The sequence below is a fragment of the Simochromis diagramma genome, unplaced genomic scaffold (genome assembly GCF_900408965.1).
Source record: "Simochromis diagramma unplaced genomic scaffold, fSimDia1.1 OVJJ01000618.1, whole genome shotgun sequence".
In the NCBI taxonomy this organism is placed as follows: Eukaryota; Metazoa; Chordata; class Actinopteri; order Cichliformes; family Cichlidae; genus Simochromis; species Simochromis diagramma.
Window position 1 is genome coordinate 7,700,181 of NW_024387423.1, and position 15,652 is coordinate 7,715,832.

A 15,652-nucleotide genomic window follows, 5' to 3' on the forward strand; every position below is an offset into this window, starting at 1 on the left:
TGAAAAATAAAAGACTTTCAAATCACATGAGCCAGCATCTTATTGAAAAAGGAAAGTATATAACACGACAAATGTTTAAACAGTGAAATTTTGCAATTTTATGCACAAAGTGAGCTCATTTCAAATTTGATGCTTGCTACAGGGAAAAAAATAGTTGGGACGGGGAAATGTTTTCTGCGATGTAGCATTTCCTCTTCTTTCCAAAACTGTTTCTGCACATCAAGATTATGAGATCCTAGAGGTTTGGTGTTGGAATTTGGTCCCATTCTTGCCTGATAAAAGTTTCCAGCTGCTGAAGAGGTCATGGTAAAATGTTTAGCATAGTTAGGTCCTCAGGTCCCCCAAGGCCTATATTGCTGTGAAGTTTGAACATGATTCACCCCAAAGATTGTGGGTAATAAACCATGCAAAATTGGAAAATTATATCTTCAAAAGTGTGGACACTTGACTACTAACAAACAGACAGACAACAAAATAAGGGAACTGATTACAAACTACCTCCATGTGGGGGGAGGAAAAATGGCAGTAAATTAAAGTTAGTCTGAAGTTGAAAAAACAAATGAAAAGAAAATGTTTTCTGTTGGGATTTAAAGATTGTTACTGGGGAAAACAGGCAGCTAGAAAATTCATTCTTAAAAACTTAAACCAGACCCCTTCAATGCTGGTTAACCTGAAAGAATTGATAAATCCACGTTTATCAGGCAGAAGTTCAGAGACTAGGTCTCAGTCACATGGTGTGTCCAGTTCACAAGAACAACAACAACAAGAAACGAACAAAAAGAGTCCTTTAACATAAACATTTTCAACAATGCAGATGATTCAATATCATCTTTTGTGTTTTCATCAATCATTAAGAATGGCAGTCTACGGCCATGAGATCTAAGAAACTGTCATTTATAAAGTTAGTGTAATATTTTACCATCAGAACTTTTTTGACCTTTAAAGTTGTTATTTTATAAATGAAATGAAATCTCAAGCTTTTGCCCATTTAGCCGTAGCACTAAAGCTGATGGTAAACCACGTACAATCCTTATGGTCATACGCATCTAATACTCGAAAACTATCTGTGTTTCTGAAAAAGGAATGATGGGAATGATATCCCTCCGACTCACTTTTACTGCCATTGCTGTAGCTGCAAGTGATGTGCAGTTGTAATAGTATACACATTCTCATATCACTTCACGATACACACCCGTTGATCAATGTAACATGCTCATGGCACTTTTTGCCCCTACTGAGTGTGGTGAAAATATATACGGTTAAACAACAGGAAGCACTGCAGCACAGCTGAGTTCAGAGTTTTGCATGTCAAATGCTTTTAAGAGCAATTAAAGTTGCCAAGGCAGCGACAAGCTTAGTTAAAAAATGTTCCTGCATCACAGCAGCATGCAGACTGTGCCTTTCTGCAGTATTGCAAAAAAGACAGCAGGTGTCCTCAGTGACCAGTCCCCTGTTTTTGCATAGCTGACTTGAACTTTAACGTTAAAAATATGCAGTTATTCTCTCATGGCAGCATTAACTTGGTACATCAGAGCTGGCAATGTATTATTAATCTCCCACGTTTTTCCTATCTCTGTATACAAAACAAATTTTGACATTTACTAGCCAACTTTAGTTTTTATAATTATGACCAAATACTGACATATTAATACACAAAAAATGGCCATTGTCTTATTAGTTAAGAAGCCCATGTTTACATCTCAGTGTCTGTAGAACAGCTGTTTCTATTCTGCAGTGCATGAGTAGAAACATTTAAGCATGACAATCAAGTCAGGATCAAACTGAGCAGGTTTGAACTTCAAAGACGCTTCAAAGTTGTAACCTACGATCTAGAGTGGATATTATCTGCATCCACGATTCTCTCGTGTGAATTAAATCAACTCATACTTTTGTTGTTAAATCTGAATCAAATATGATTTATATACTTGTGCACAGTTCATTGAAGAACAAGAGCATCTAAACACATCTGTGTGTGTGCGCTAGGGGGTTGTCTTTAAGACACATGCATGAAGATTATCCTGTGGATTCAAACACAGCTGCTTTTGCCAGAACTTTTGAATATGAAGTTGGAGTTCAAAGCAAATCATGATAATTTTCAGTGTGGATCTTTTGTCGAGTGCATCCACCATCCCTCCTCTGCATGTCCATAACCAAAGATCACAGTAACAGCTAATTTAAAATGCTGTCATGACCAGGAGTAGTGGCTATGTCATGGATCTTCTTGTTATCATTGTTACAGTAATTCTAGTAGTTCTGTATATCACAGTGTTAATGGTTGTTATTACATATTTCAGTCAAACAAGTTGTGTTTTGGTTGATTGGAAGCATAAAACAGGACAACGTGAGGTTTTTCAACTTTTATTTATCCTTCAGCAGAGTTGCAATAGTTCTGCCTCTCAGCTTCCTCCTTTTACTGGTGATAAAGCCTTTAAACACACCAACAGGGCGATGGATACAGTAGTTACCATAGTACTGACTCATAATGACACATCTAAGGTGGCAGTGGGAGGTGGAGAGGGGCACACGGACACAAAAATTTCACCAAACAGTCGCCTTGGAATTATAAGAAGAATAAAACAAAACCAGAATAACTCATAAACACTCAAACACACTGCTGCTGCCTACATATACTGTAGTAGAGCTAATGGTTGTGATGCTATGACTATGGGTTGGGCTTGTGTGTAAAAGAGAAGGGTGGAAGTAAAGGATGAATTAGGGGTGGTCCCTTTGCTGATTTCCTTGGTGGACAGGAAGTGCCTACTCCTTGGAGTGCATGTACAGCAGCAGGTCGGCAACGCGGTTGCTGTAGCCGTACTCATTATCATACCTGGTTGGAGGAAAGGAAAAGGAATTAGTTAGAGTCTTTTTTTCAGACTTCCTGTTTTCTATGAGGGGCTGGACGGGACATGCTGAAAACTCACCAGGAAATGAGCTTGACAAAGTTGTCATTGAGGGAGATGCCAGCACCAGCATCAAAGATGGAGGAATGGGTATCACCGATGAAATCAGAGGACACCACCTGGCAAACACAAAGCACACCACCTGAGTGTAAAGTAAAGCAAATCACAGATCGATGATAACAATATTAAATCAGCTGTTTATATAGAATACCTGGTCCTCGGTGTAACCCAGCACTCCTTTCAAGGGTCCCTCGGCGGCCTTCTTGACGGCTTCCTTAATCTCAGCGTATGAAGCAGGCTTGGAGAGACGGCATGTCAGATCCACCACTGACACATCGGCCACTGGCACCCTGAATGCCATGCCTGTCAGCTTACTACAGAAAGAAGGAGGCAGAGGACAAAAAAGTGATTTCTGCACTTTTTATTAATCGGTCTTCATTTCTTCAACAACTGGCTAAAGTGTACACCAGCTTAGGCAGCTGAAACTTTTGTATGTGTGTCTTTACCCATTGAGTTCAGGAATGACTTTGCCCACTGCCTTGGCAGCACCAGTGGAAGCTGGAATGATGTTTGCGTGGGCACCACGGCCGTCACGCCAGGCCTTGGCACTGGGACCATCCACTGTCTTCTGTGTGGCTGTGTATGCGTGGACTGTTGTCTACAGATATCACATGACACATTATTAACCTTTAAGGCTTAAAAAAGAAGATCATAAATATTACATTTGCTTATCATACTCAGATACTGTATAGAATTACTCTTACTTACCATGAGGGCCTCCTCGATGCCAAAGCTATCGTGGATGACTTTGGCCAGGGGGGCCAGGCAGTTGGTGGTGCAGGAGGCATTACTATGAACAGAGCAACAGGCACGATTAGTTATTTTACAATATACTAGTAGATATGATATTTAGGGTTTCTTTTGAGGTTCTAAAGCTAAATTTAGGTTAACAATTAAATTGTGTTACCTGACAATAGTCATGGAGGAGGGGTCGTATTTGTCCTCATTAACTCCCATGACAAACATTGGAGCATCGGGTGAGGGGGCTGACACAACCACACGCTTTGCACCACCCTGGATGTGAGACTGTGATTGGGAGAGAGAGCGCAGGTTCGAAACATTTCCTGGAATGTCGTTGCATTTGTCTGTGTTTGTCTGTGTTTTTGTACTTACAGAGGCCTTCTCAACACTGAGGAAAACTCCAGTGGACTCAACAACATATTTGGCTCCAGAGCTGCCCCAGGGGATTTCAGCTGGCTTCATACTAGAGTTATAGAAGAAACTGCATCAGTCCAGAATCACCTTAAATTTGGCAGGTCTCTGTACAACAGCTTCTTTTGCTTTTACCTGATTCACGTTACTGTAGTTTATCCTAAAAAAACCTCGAAACAGGAGTATTACTACATACAGCTGGCTAATTGATTTTAAAAGTCTTTCTTTTCACATGCAAAATGCTAAATATGCGGCTCATCACATCTTAAAAACCTCATATTATCCCAACAAGGCATATCGCTCTGAGACTCTCTTGTGGTTCCTGGAGTTTCTAAAAGTAAAATGGGAGGCAGCGCCTTCAGCTCTAAAGGCCCTCTGCTATGGAACCAGCTCCAAGCTTGGATTTGGGACAGAGACACCCTCTCTATAAGATCAGACTTAAAACTTTCCTTTTTCAAAAGCTCATAACTAGGGCTGGGTCAGGTGACCCTCAATCATCCCTCAGTTGTTGCAGTCATTATATCCTCAAGCTGCTGGGGGGGACTTCCCATAGTGAACTGACCACTTCTTCTTCACTTCCCTTTTCTCACTCCCGGTTTCTTTATATGCCACAATTGCAGAGCAGCAACTTTTCTTGGAGCCATAGTCAGTGCTTTGTACCGCTCCTGTCTACACTCTTCCCCACTCTCATCACATGCCTGGTCAGAGAAGATTGCTGATGTTCTTCCTCTAATGTCACTGGATGTTTACTTTGAAAAATGAAGCAGCTTTATATAAAAAAGAAAAAAAACAAAAACTGAACTGAACTGGAACATCTGCTCTCTGTAGCAGAAAACAGCCACGGGCCAGTTAATGCTGTCGTTACTTACCACTGGAAGACAGAGATGGCTTGGCCATCGACGACAAGTTTGCCATTATCTGCAGACACTTCACCACGGTAACGGCCATGAGTGGAGTCGTACTTGAACATGTAAACCTAGAAGCAGGAGGGATGACAATGATGACGTTAATATGGGGAGTGCTTCACAAGGAAGCAAACACGTTCTATACCCTCCTGGAATTTTCTGGGCAGTTTTCAGAGATTAAGTTTTCTATTAGCACCCAAACAACAGACATCCATTCCTACATGACAACATGTCATGGATTTATACTACACAGCCTGAATAATTTAGATAACTTAGCAGTAGGGCTGTTCGATATAACAATATATATCGGATGACGATATAAAAACGTCTATCGTTTCATTTTACGCTATAGTTTGTTTCGTGGTGTCGTAAAATAAACTGTTTACAGCAATATTTTTTCATCGTTTTGATGGTCACTGCAGTGGCTATATTCATTTCTTAAAGTTCTCTCTTTCTCTTATATTTAATATAACCACACGGACAAGCGCCTGTTTTTACATGTTGTCGTTAGCAACAATGATGGTAAAACCATGTCGTGGCTCCGCTGTCCGCTTGTTTGTTTTCTACTAAACCTTTCACAATAAAGCTCAAGATCCTGTTGAGACTTTTCAAAATAAACTGAATCACATGAAAGAGCATGCAGAGAGTATACGGATGAGAAGAAAAAAAAAAAAAAAAAAAAAAAAAAAAAAAAAAGAGCCGTTAGGTGCTAAAAAATAAACCTTAGACTAAACTTTGAAAGAAAACGGCGGCCGTTACAACTTATGTCTAAAAATGTATCGTTTCATGCATCGGTTAAAACACTCGCATCCAGGTAAAGGACGCCCAGCTGGAAAAACTTCACACAAGTTGAGTTGCCCGAGAGTCACAGAATTTACAGAAAATATTACATTTTTGTGATTTATATCGTTGTCAGGACGATAAACGTCTTATATCGGGATATGAGATTTTTGTCATATCGCACAGCCCTACTTAGCAGGCAGTAGATTTACTCACCATGTACTGCAGGTCAATGAACGGGTCATTGATAGCCACAACCTTGATGCCCTTCTGAAGGCAAGCCCTCAGGACCAGGCGGCCAATGCGACCAAATCTGCAGAGACAGAGATGGAGAGATTAGGAATAGTTGCCATGGGAAAACAGTGGGAAACTTCCTCAGGATGTCACAGCACCCATGGGATCAGTCCATGTCCACTGCAGCAACACTTTACAGTTTTAATACGAGGAACTTTCACTACACTCTTATATGTCCACGTCATGCTTTTTCAATTACTCAAAAATAGACAGCATGTGTCCCTCACTACAAGCACATCTGTGACTGTGATATTACAGAAATGTTACGGTGGATGAAATTATTTCTGAACAAAAAAACAATTATCTTTTTTTTTTAGTCCTGAAAACAAATATAGCCTCAAACTGTAACCACAATATAATATAATTTGAACGATGGCTAAAGGAAGAGGTGGCTCAATCATGGAGAGTGTTTACTTCTAATAATTTCAATTCAATATCACAGTAAACCTTTCAGCATCAAAACAGGCTTTACTGTGCAGTTATTACTTGTTAATAATGAATTTGTTATGGTGCATTTGCCCTTTGGTTCCTCTTTAACACATCTTTACTAACCACCAATGCTTGCCCAATCCTACTGTAACCACCAGAAGTCACTCTTACTCATCTTAGTAGTGTCCGTGTGTGTGTGTGTGTGTGTGTGTGTGTGTGTGTGTGTGTGTGGTGTTTCAAACTGACCCATTGATTCCAACACAGAGGTCTGACATGGTGGCTGCTGCTTAGGGAGTGTGGAGTAACCTGGAAGAAAAAGAAAGAAAATTAAATAAATCATCACATTTGAAATGAATTAATTTAAACAATATTGAACATCAAATGACAGAAAATACAAGCAAGCCATCAACCCCAGATAAGGCAGATAAAAATGCCATCTGTTGTCAACCCAGCCAAAAATAGCTGATATATAAAATTTTTAAAACATCAGAGTCAGGCAGGGTGCAGCCCCAAGAAAATGAAGCAGCTTTAGGAAGGACAGATATATTGTTGGCTTGCAGTGTCAAAATGAATATAATATACCGGAAGTCAAGAAAAAAAAATTTGTGGCAAGTTTATACATGACCTTGCACTCATACAACCACAGGAAATGAGCAGGCAAAACCAAAAAGAAGCACATGTGCAATAAATCACAAATCCATTTGTGCCAAGCTACTCTCTATCATCCATTTCACTTTGAATTTACAGGTGGTCTTTTTTGTCTTCCTCTCCTTCTCTCCTCCACGTTTTACACTGATCCTCACACTTGTTTCTGTCCTCTCCACTCAGTCGGAGGCCATGTGGGGTGAAGTGAGGTTACATGTTGTTGTATGCAACATCTTAAAAAGATTTGAAATGCCCAAATTTCAACATCAGCCCCTTCGGTGATTTCAGCATTGAGGCAACACTGTAAAAAACTGTCATCTCACAATACCTGGATGCCCTCTGTGATGCATTAGCACTAAAGGCAAAAACACTTAACACCTGTGAAGAACGCTTATGAATTTGCATGACATTTTTGAGCCAGGTATGATGACTGAAAGCATAGCACAAGCCAGAAAGTGTGCAAGAGTGTGACCGTGTTTAATGGCAACAGGGGAAAAATACAGGCTGCCAAAAAAATGTGTTGTACAGGCAACTGCCGCAGGAGTAGGGAGGTGTTACCTCATGCAGCGACATGTTTCGACAACAATGGGATATAAAGGGAAGGAGGTAGGTATGTGGAGCAAGCAGGGACTTGATAGAGAGGAAGCATGACCTTTTCCCCTCTACCTTCCTCTCCCTTTCATATTGGAACACTCTGGTTCCTCCTCACTACACCTCCTCCTAGTCCCACCCTTCTTGTCTTTTCTACCAGCTCTGCTTCCCCTCTCCACCACTTCAGCTCCTTCGCTGTCCTCGCGCTCTCTATATTAGTCTCCCAACTCATGCAACCTCATGTTGGGGGGTTATGGGAGGTTTCCATCTGTAGCTTGTCACCAACCAATAACACGTTCACAATCAAAGCAGTGCTGGTGATGCTGGTGCTGTGTGTGTGAGACAGTATGTGCATGTAAGTGTGTGTATATGTGCGAGCGGCAGGGCAGGTAGAGTAAGTAAGGGCAATGCGGATTGTCCTTGGAACTGGCTGTTCGTCATTTTAGACAACTGTAATCTCCTAATCTGTTGTGTGTGTGTGTGTGTGTGTGTGTGTGTGTGTGTGTGTGTGTGTGTGTGTGTGTGTGTGTGTGTGTGTGTGTGTGTGTCTCTACACAAATGTGTGCGTGTCTCTCTGACAAGCAAGTAGGGCAGGTCGTGGATCTGGTGAAATGCATTGTGGGAGCACTTTAAATAGAATAAAGGGAGTGCCAGATTATGATGAATAATCGCTCTCTTTCTTTCACGCAAAAATAACTGCACATGAGACTCTGGATTATTTTCACCTGGATGTATCTGCTGTAGTCATTAAAGCAGAGAGGAGCGGCACCATTTGTTTCCAATCAATTTATCGAACAGCCTGCCAGCAGTGATGTGATGCGACCTGTGATGGCCTCAGTGGTTTCAGTTATTAGACTTCTTGTCTCCATGTTTGCAGCACCGTCCTCTGAAGGCAAGAGCGGCCATTTTGTGTTCTGCTGCTTGCATCCACACACAAGGTCACCAAGAAAAAAAAAAAAGATGGAGAGGAGACAAGAGAGAGGGAGAAGGTCCAGTGTGACCGCGCAGTTCTCAGGTTTCACCTTTTGTGCATTCACAAAACACTGCAGGGTCCCCCCCCCCTCCACCTCTCTCTGCCCTTGTTGCCTGTTTCACAGTTCATTTCCCTCCTCGATTTTCTCTCTTCTTGCTCTAAGTTTTTCCAACACAGAGCAGCTGCCTCGGGTAACCATAACAAAACAGCCGCTCTCTTACTTTTTAAGAGGCTTTTATACTGAACTAAAGATAGAAAATGGAATAGCAGGGCGCTCACAAGGAGACAGATCTTTGCAGGACGGCATGATGGAGCACATACTAAAGACAGACTCATGTCATGGCAGGCACTTCTGTCATGACACGATGAAGGTCGCTGGTATCAGGCTGCATGCATCACTATTTAGTAGTCCATTTGAAGAGCACTATGATAACCAGTAAAACTCTTTGCATCATGCTAATGGTGAGGTATATTACATTACACTTTGTAAGGTTTTTGTGCAACAATTACAACACCATAGTTTCACTAAAGGTCGCCTAAATTGCACCAGGTTTTTATTGCGCATATCTACCGAGGACATTGCATTTGAATTTACCGTCAGCCCAAACAGCACTGGTCTGTTATTACCCCCCCCCCCCAAGAGTGCTCGCACAGACGCGCCACATCTCACAAAGACAGCACTGTGCAGGGCGGAGAGGTGATATGCTGGTAACTGCAGCTTCCAATCTGCTGATACTCATTCAATTGTTCAAAGAAGGAACATAAGCCTTCTATACTTTTCTGACCATGCATTGCACGCAGATGCACCAAACTGTGTGTTTGGCATTTACAGAAAGACAGACTGACCTGAAGAGTCAATGCAAGACTGGGAAAAAATTGAGATCTGATCTAAATGTAGGTGAACAAGGCTGCTCCAAGAAATTGGTGGTGAAAATCGTTCTGAACAGGTGAAAGGAATAAAAGAATGAATGGTATTAAAGCTGAGATCATACTGAATAGCTGGACATATGGTGCATGCTTGTTGTCCTTCCCTTCTGACCTGCACTTCGAGCTGTTATCCCTCCCTTACTTTTGCTGGCTCCATGAGTTCCACACATTTGCCCTCTGCTCATTCCCACCACCCAAACTAATCATTAAAATTCACCACCCTCCCTCCATCCCTCTATTTGTCGCCGCTCTTTTGTCTGCGTAACCCCACCACCACCGACACAGACTCCCCCAACCCCCAAGGCTTTGGCCTATATTCCTCACCCAGGTTTATGCAGAGGGGGTGCAGAACAGGGGCCCCTCCAGTGTTTGCTGTACGTGCACTGGAGGGACTGTTGAGGGAGAGAGATGACTCATAACTATTCGACCAGAAAAAGGACAAAGACGATCGTCTGCAGCAGGTGGAAAAAAATTAATTCTCAAAATTGAGAGCGGACGCGTAAGTGAAAGGAGTAGAGGGGAGTGGAGCATAATGACACAGCATTTCTTTCCTTCTGTGCACATTTTTTTTTACAACGTTGAGCGCCTACGATTGACAAAACAAACACTGATTGTGTTTCTTCAAAATATGTCTCCTTTGAACAACATACAGTCTGCAGGGACTTGCTACAAACCCTTATATGGACATAAGTTTGAGGTAGCACAGATGTTCTGCTACGTAACACTGTTCACACACAAGAGACGGAGCTGAAGGAGAGACACAGCTCACTCTATTGACTGCATGGGAGGCAGACTGAAGCTAATTTTCTCGCTCTTTGGTTTGCTTTGGTGCATTCATTGGAAGGGCTTCCATCTGAAAGATTTGTCAGTGAGTGAGTGAACTCACTGACTCTGACAGGGCTTTTCCTGCCCACTAACTCCTCTGGCTTTCCTCCTTCATTTGCCCTTATTTTGCAACCCCTCCCCCACAGCTATCTACCCCCCTGACACACCCTCGCTCTCTCTCCAGTGGTTTTCCACTGCAGTAGGTTGATTGGCCAGAGGCCGGGCACACTATCCAATTAGGTAATGTCTTCTGTTCTTGCCCGCTTCTGGATGATTTGCAAAAATCAAACAAGTCGCAGTGAGCTATACTATTATGTTATTATTCTGAGAGAACGCCATAAAAATGTTCGTATCACTTTCACTATGCACTGCTGGGCACTATAGAGTTAAAGTTATATGGGAAAAGGCATACTGTTACTGCAATTTCCATTCCAATAAGGGCTTTTCCCCTATTTTACTATTTTACTCTTGTATTTTGGTGTTGTAATTAATATACCGGCCTTCTGTGGACAGGGACAGGCCGATTAGAAGGCCCACTTTTCTATTAGGCATTTAATTAGTGGCAGTCAATTGTGTATTCCTATGACCAGATACACCAGCTTTGATAAGATGAATACAATGAGGCCTATAATGGTTTGGTAATCCACTAAAACTTGTATAGAGTTTGTGCACACACCGGCCATCATGAATTAGTAAAGCCTGTGCTGTATCAAACTGCAGAGGACTCAGCAGAAGAACACGTGACTCCCTGATCCCAGTTATGCTGATCACAGACGCACACAGTCCTCACAGCACTAATTTGTGACTGGTTTTTAAGTGTTAGTCCCTGTCTTTTGCCTCCTTTTATATCATAAGCTAAGCCACAGCACGTTGTTAAAATGATGCGGTGTTCTCTGCTTGTCTTAAAAAGATGTTGGTTATGCAAAAATCCACATACTATAACATATATTATAACTGTAATATCCATAAGAAGTGCTGTGCTGAATAAGTGAGGCAATCTTACATCCACATGCTCTACTTCCTACATTTTTTCAAGAGTTTATTTCCTCAAATTGGGGGCAGTTACGCACAGAGCGCTGAATCACTCTGGAGTTCCTTCTCGCTCAGACAACCTAAAAAAGATTGCAGGGTGATAAGACGTCTGCAGAGCACAGTCAAGTGGGACACTCACACCAACCTCAGCCTGTAATCCACTAAACTCCTTTGATGGAAAACCTGAATTAATCTAGAAACAGCGACTCATAAGTGCTTCAAGAATGACTCAAGGCTACTTGTAAATCTGTGTCATCGCAAAACTAACTTTTAGTAGAGGGGACAACCCACCATCTACAGGATGTGGTAATTTAATGTGGGTAGGGTTTTACCCACAAGTACCTGGGTCTAAAATGAGTGGTTCAAGGTAGGGAATATTTTCCGGGATGACTAACGTGGCCTGATAGCGTTCTTCCTGCAGACAGCACACGGAAGTCAAGCCCACATTTACACCCAACATCAAAGAGAGCCCCTGCTTTTCTACATCTTAGTAATTACATGGTTGAACTCCACCTCAGGATAGCATGTTCTGTGTGTTACAGGCAGAGAATAGCTAAACTCCCCGGCATTAATTTTGAATTCTATATTTCTTTACTCTGTAGAAGAAATAAATCTAAAGGAACAGGTCATCATCGGTCATGCACATCACCTGAAGGCCTCTTGACAGCACAGGGTGTGACTACAGTGCTTAGCATGACTGCTAAGGATCCTAAGATACTGTGACCTTCAGCGTAGAGCAGTATGAGCTAACATGTGAGTGCCCCTTCATGGTTGAAATCTCAATAAATGATTTCAGGCTGACAAAGGAGTCTAAGATGAAACATTACTGGCTGATCGGTATCAGCACTGGAGCTCTGGGCCTGCTGTGACCTTCACTAGCCGGAGGGATGACCTTCAACAGTCAACCATGGCTCCATCTGCATGTAGCCCACCACACCTGCATATGAAATCAATCAGCAGCAAAAACACTGTTCACCTTAACTAATAACCCAACATCGTGGTATTTATTACTACACAAACAATGTAGTACTACACAAATACTGACAAACATCACGATTCTCTGTGGAGTTTAAAATAATGAATTCATGCTTGTAATCTCATTATAATTCTCCTGTACTGAACTCATCTGACCTTTTCTATTAGTAACGAATTGAACAATAACTGTATCCTGTATGCTTCTGTCCCATTAAAGGAGAACACGGGCCTCCTAAGCAGAGAACTGCATCAACAGGTCAGTCCAGTCTGGAGTAAACTGCGGCAGAATCATGCGACACTGCGCCGTCAAGAGGGGGGAGTTGCAGCCTCCTCCTCTCTGCCATGAAATAAACCATAGCTTATTCATTTTGTCCATCCGCTCATCTCTGAGGCCTCTGCCTCATGTAGGCTGCAGTAATTGCAGGCGCACAGCTCAGCTGAGAATGGCGGAACGTCGACTGACTTCATGGTGAAGACAGGAGGAAGCACGTAGCGTCACCTTCATCTACTCATCCTCCACCTTCAAGTCCCTACATCCCTGTGCATCACTGCGGGACATATTCATTCAAACATCTGCCTCCTAACTCTACTGATCAGTATGCTTCTGAGATAGGCTTCATTTTTCTATTGGGTTACATAACATGGAGACTAATCCACTTCCGCAGATGCAGCACTCCGAGCTGCCAATGTCACGTTACCCGCTGAGACGAATGAATGGAGCAAACTTAATACACGACAATTACGTCATGATAATTCACAGTGCAGTCTAATTGGGATTGTTTTCGTGTTTTTCGGGATTTATTTCTTAATTGAAGCCACATTATGTTAAAAAATGGCGCAGACAGAACACATAACACAACAGCCTGCCTCTCTCCAGACTGCAAGGCCACGGCCGCATCCTCTCTTCCTGTACAATACAAGCGTGAACCCTGCCAAAAATGCCAAAAAACTTAATAAACCATAAACCACCCCTGCAGCACACGTGGGGCCTATTTCCTCTCATTCTGCACCACTTCGACGTTTTATGTGCCCGACTTAATGAATCGTGGATGCAGGGCGATGATAAGCTCACCAGCTTCCGCGAGTCACGTAGCTACATCCTGAAAGAGGAGTGAAACACTGAAAGTAGAGCGGAATTCATTTCTTCCACCTGAATACTTAAAAATACTTGAAAGTCAGACGTTAGTTGGGTCCTTGCGCTGAAAAGCAAAGCAAAGCGGTGTAGCGGCTTACCTCACGGATGATGCTTCTTGAGTTGTGTGCGCAGTTCACTGAGACGCCTTCCGCTTTTATATTAGACACGTGACTCGGGAAGCCTGGTCGCCCTGGCGACGTGACGTCATGCCATCTTCTGTCAGGACTCCATTCTGAACGCGTACATGCTCACGGTCTCTCCTCCCTGCCATAGTAACGGAAGAATGAATCGTCGGTGTGGTTAACGTCTTTATTCACAGAGCCTGTTCGCAGGGCAGGATCGAGGGTTGCGTAGAGGATGAAAGGTGATATTCATAAGACAGAGAAATGCACAGACAGGAAGAGCGAGGCTGGCAGGACGCCAGCGATGAAATGATGAAGATTTTGGTCCGATGTCCCAAGATGCTCAGCGGTTACACGAGGCTCTGATGTAATATAATGGGGCACATTTGCTTTAATAAAGCTGTTACAGGCTACATAGGAACAATTCATGAGCCCGCACTAGCTGGTTTAGATCGCAAAAGTGCGAGTTAAGCATACAAAGTAACTAGGCTGGTGACACTACGTGTGGGAGGGTAGGATGGAGGGCCAAACGCTTTGGTAGCAGGCCTCGATTGTGCATTGATCTGACTTCAGACTGGCCCTCCTATGGAGGGCAGTTAATGTGTGAGAGAGCCCATATGGATGAATGCAGCGCTATGTAGGGAGCCCTGCACATGTCACGTAGTCATACATGAAGACCTGACGGTATTCTAAACTGGACTAATCGATTATGACCGTACGACCAATATGCAATAAAATACAGTATCCCGCATAATGATACTACTACTACTACTACTAATAATAATAATAATAAAACAGACACACACGTAAATATGCTAGCTCTGTTCTTTCTTCTTTTCTTCAGATCACATGTCAGACTAAGAACAAGCCTACGTGAGGCAGGATGCGTGCAGTCATAAAATGGGAAATCCCTGCAGTGCAGTAGGAGGGACGTTATTTGCACATGCTTCACATCCCCCTTTCGAATTTCGTCAGTATAGATTCAGTGTTTGGTTTCAGCATCGTACAGCAAGCTGCTCCGTCTAGAGGATGTCGTATAATGAAAGTGACGAATCATAACGAATCTGTAACTTGTTTAGCTCACATAGCCTTATAGTTACGGTAAAAAGCTATGAAGGCTATGAAGCATCGGAAATAAATCCGAAATAAGGACTAACAGCGCCATCTATCTATCTATCTATCTATCTATCTATCTATCTATCTATGGTGTTGTGTAAAATAAAGAGAATTATGACAATGCATTATGTTAATTAGGGAAATTGTGTTTTAGGTTGCGTCTGCGTGCGTGTGCCTAAAGTATATTACATTTTTAATGAAAGAACTGTAAAGAGAAAGTTAAAGAAATAAAATAAGATATGTAGTTAGTTAGAAATATACTGTAGTATATTATAAGGTTAAGTTATTCATGTCAAGTTATTCATAAATCAATACCTATTATCCCTACTCCTACATAATGTTTATATACAAAAAAATAAATAAATAAAATGGTCTTGAGTAATAATTCTTCAGGCTTTCTGAAGCTGTTGGACATTGGATGATTTCTCATTTTCAGTCCCATCCTTGTACCTGACCATTTTCAGAGGAATGTTTATTTACTTATTTATGTTAAACCACTTAGGCACTTTGTGACAAGCTTGTCACAAAAACACATAATTTGATTGAATCTATACACAAGAACTGGTCTTGTCAAAATTGATGGAATTATGAACACCGAAAAGTATACATTTTCATTTTGATCACCATGTAGTACCATTAGGAAAGAGTCTGATTCTGACTCGAACAGGTTTATCTTTCAGCATGACAATGATCCCAAACACACTGCCAGTGCAGTAAAAGCATATCTGGATAGAAAAACAAATATGGGAACACCATCAGTCATGTAGTGGCCTCCCTAGTGCCTAGACCTC

The 15,652-nt window shown here is 42.1% G+C and overlaps 1 protein-coding gene across 1 annotated transcript; it reads right to left on the minus strand.

Annotated features, from left to right (window-relative positions):
* Window positions 1-2,342: 2,342 nt before the first annotated feature.
* Window positions 2,343-13,793, minus strand: gapdhs (glyceraldehyde-3-phosphate dehydrogenase, spermatogenic). The gene is made up of 11 exons (XM_040012984.1): window positions 13,722-13,793; window positions 6,767-6,826; window positions 6,014-6,110; window positions 4,982-5,088; window positions 4,074-4,164; window positions 3,868-3,986; window positions 3,669-3,750; window positions 3,407-3,558; window positions 3,112-3,274; window positions 2,922-3,019; window positions 2,343-2,827 (listed from the first exon to the last, which is right to left on the minus strand). The coding sequence occupies exons 2-11, from the start codon at window positions 6,793-6,795 to the stop codon at window positions 2,758-2,760; spliced, it is 1,008 nt and encodes a 335-aa protein (XP_039868918.1). The 5' UTR covers window positions 6,796-6,826; window positions 13,722-13,793; the 3' UTR covers window positions 2,343-2,757.
* Window positions 13,794-15,652: the final 1,859 nt, after the last annotated feature.

Bases quoted from the DNA above. Each gene is read 5' to 3' on its own strand.
- gapdhs (XM_040012984.1), bottom strand. From the start codon at position 6,795: ATGTCAGACCTCTGTGTTGGAATCAATGG. The intron at 5,089-6,013 runs GTGAGTAAATCT...TCCTGCTTCTAG, and splicing joins TCATTGACCTGCAGTACATG to GTTTACATGTTCAAGTACGA. The intron at 2,828-2,921 runs GTGAGTTTTCAG...TCCTCCAACCAG, and splicing joins TTTGTCAAGCTCATTTCCTG to GTATGATAATGAGTACGGCT.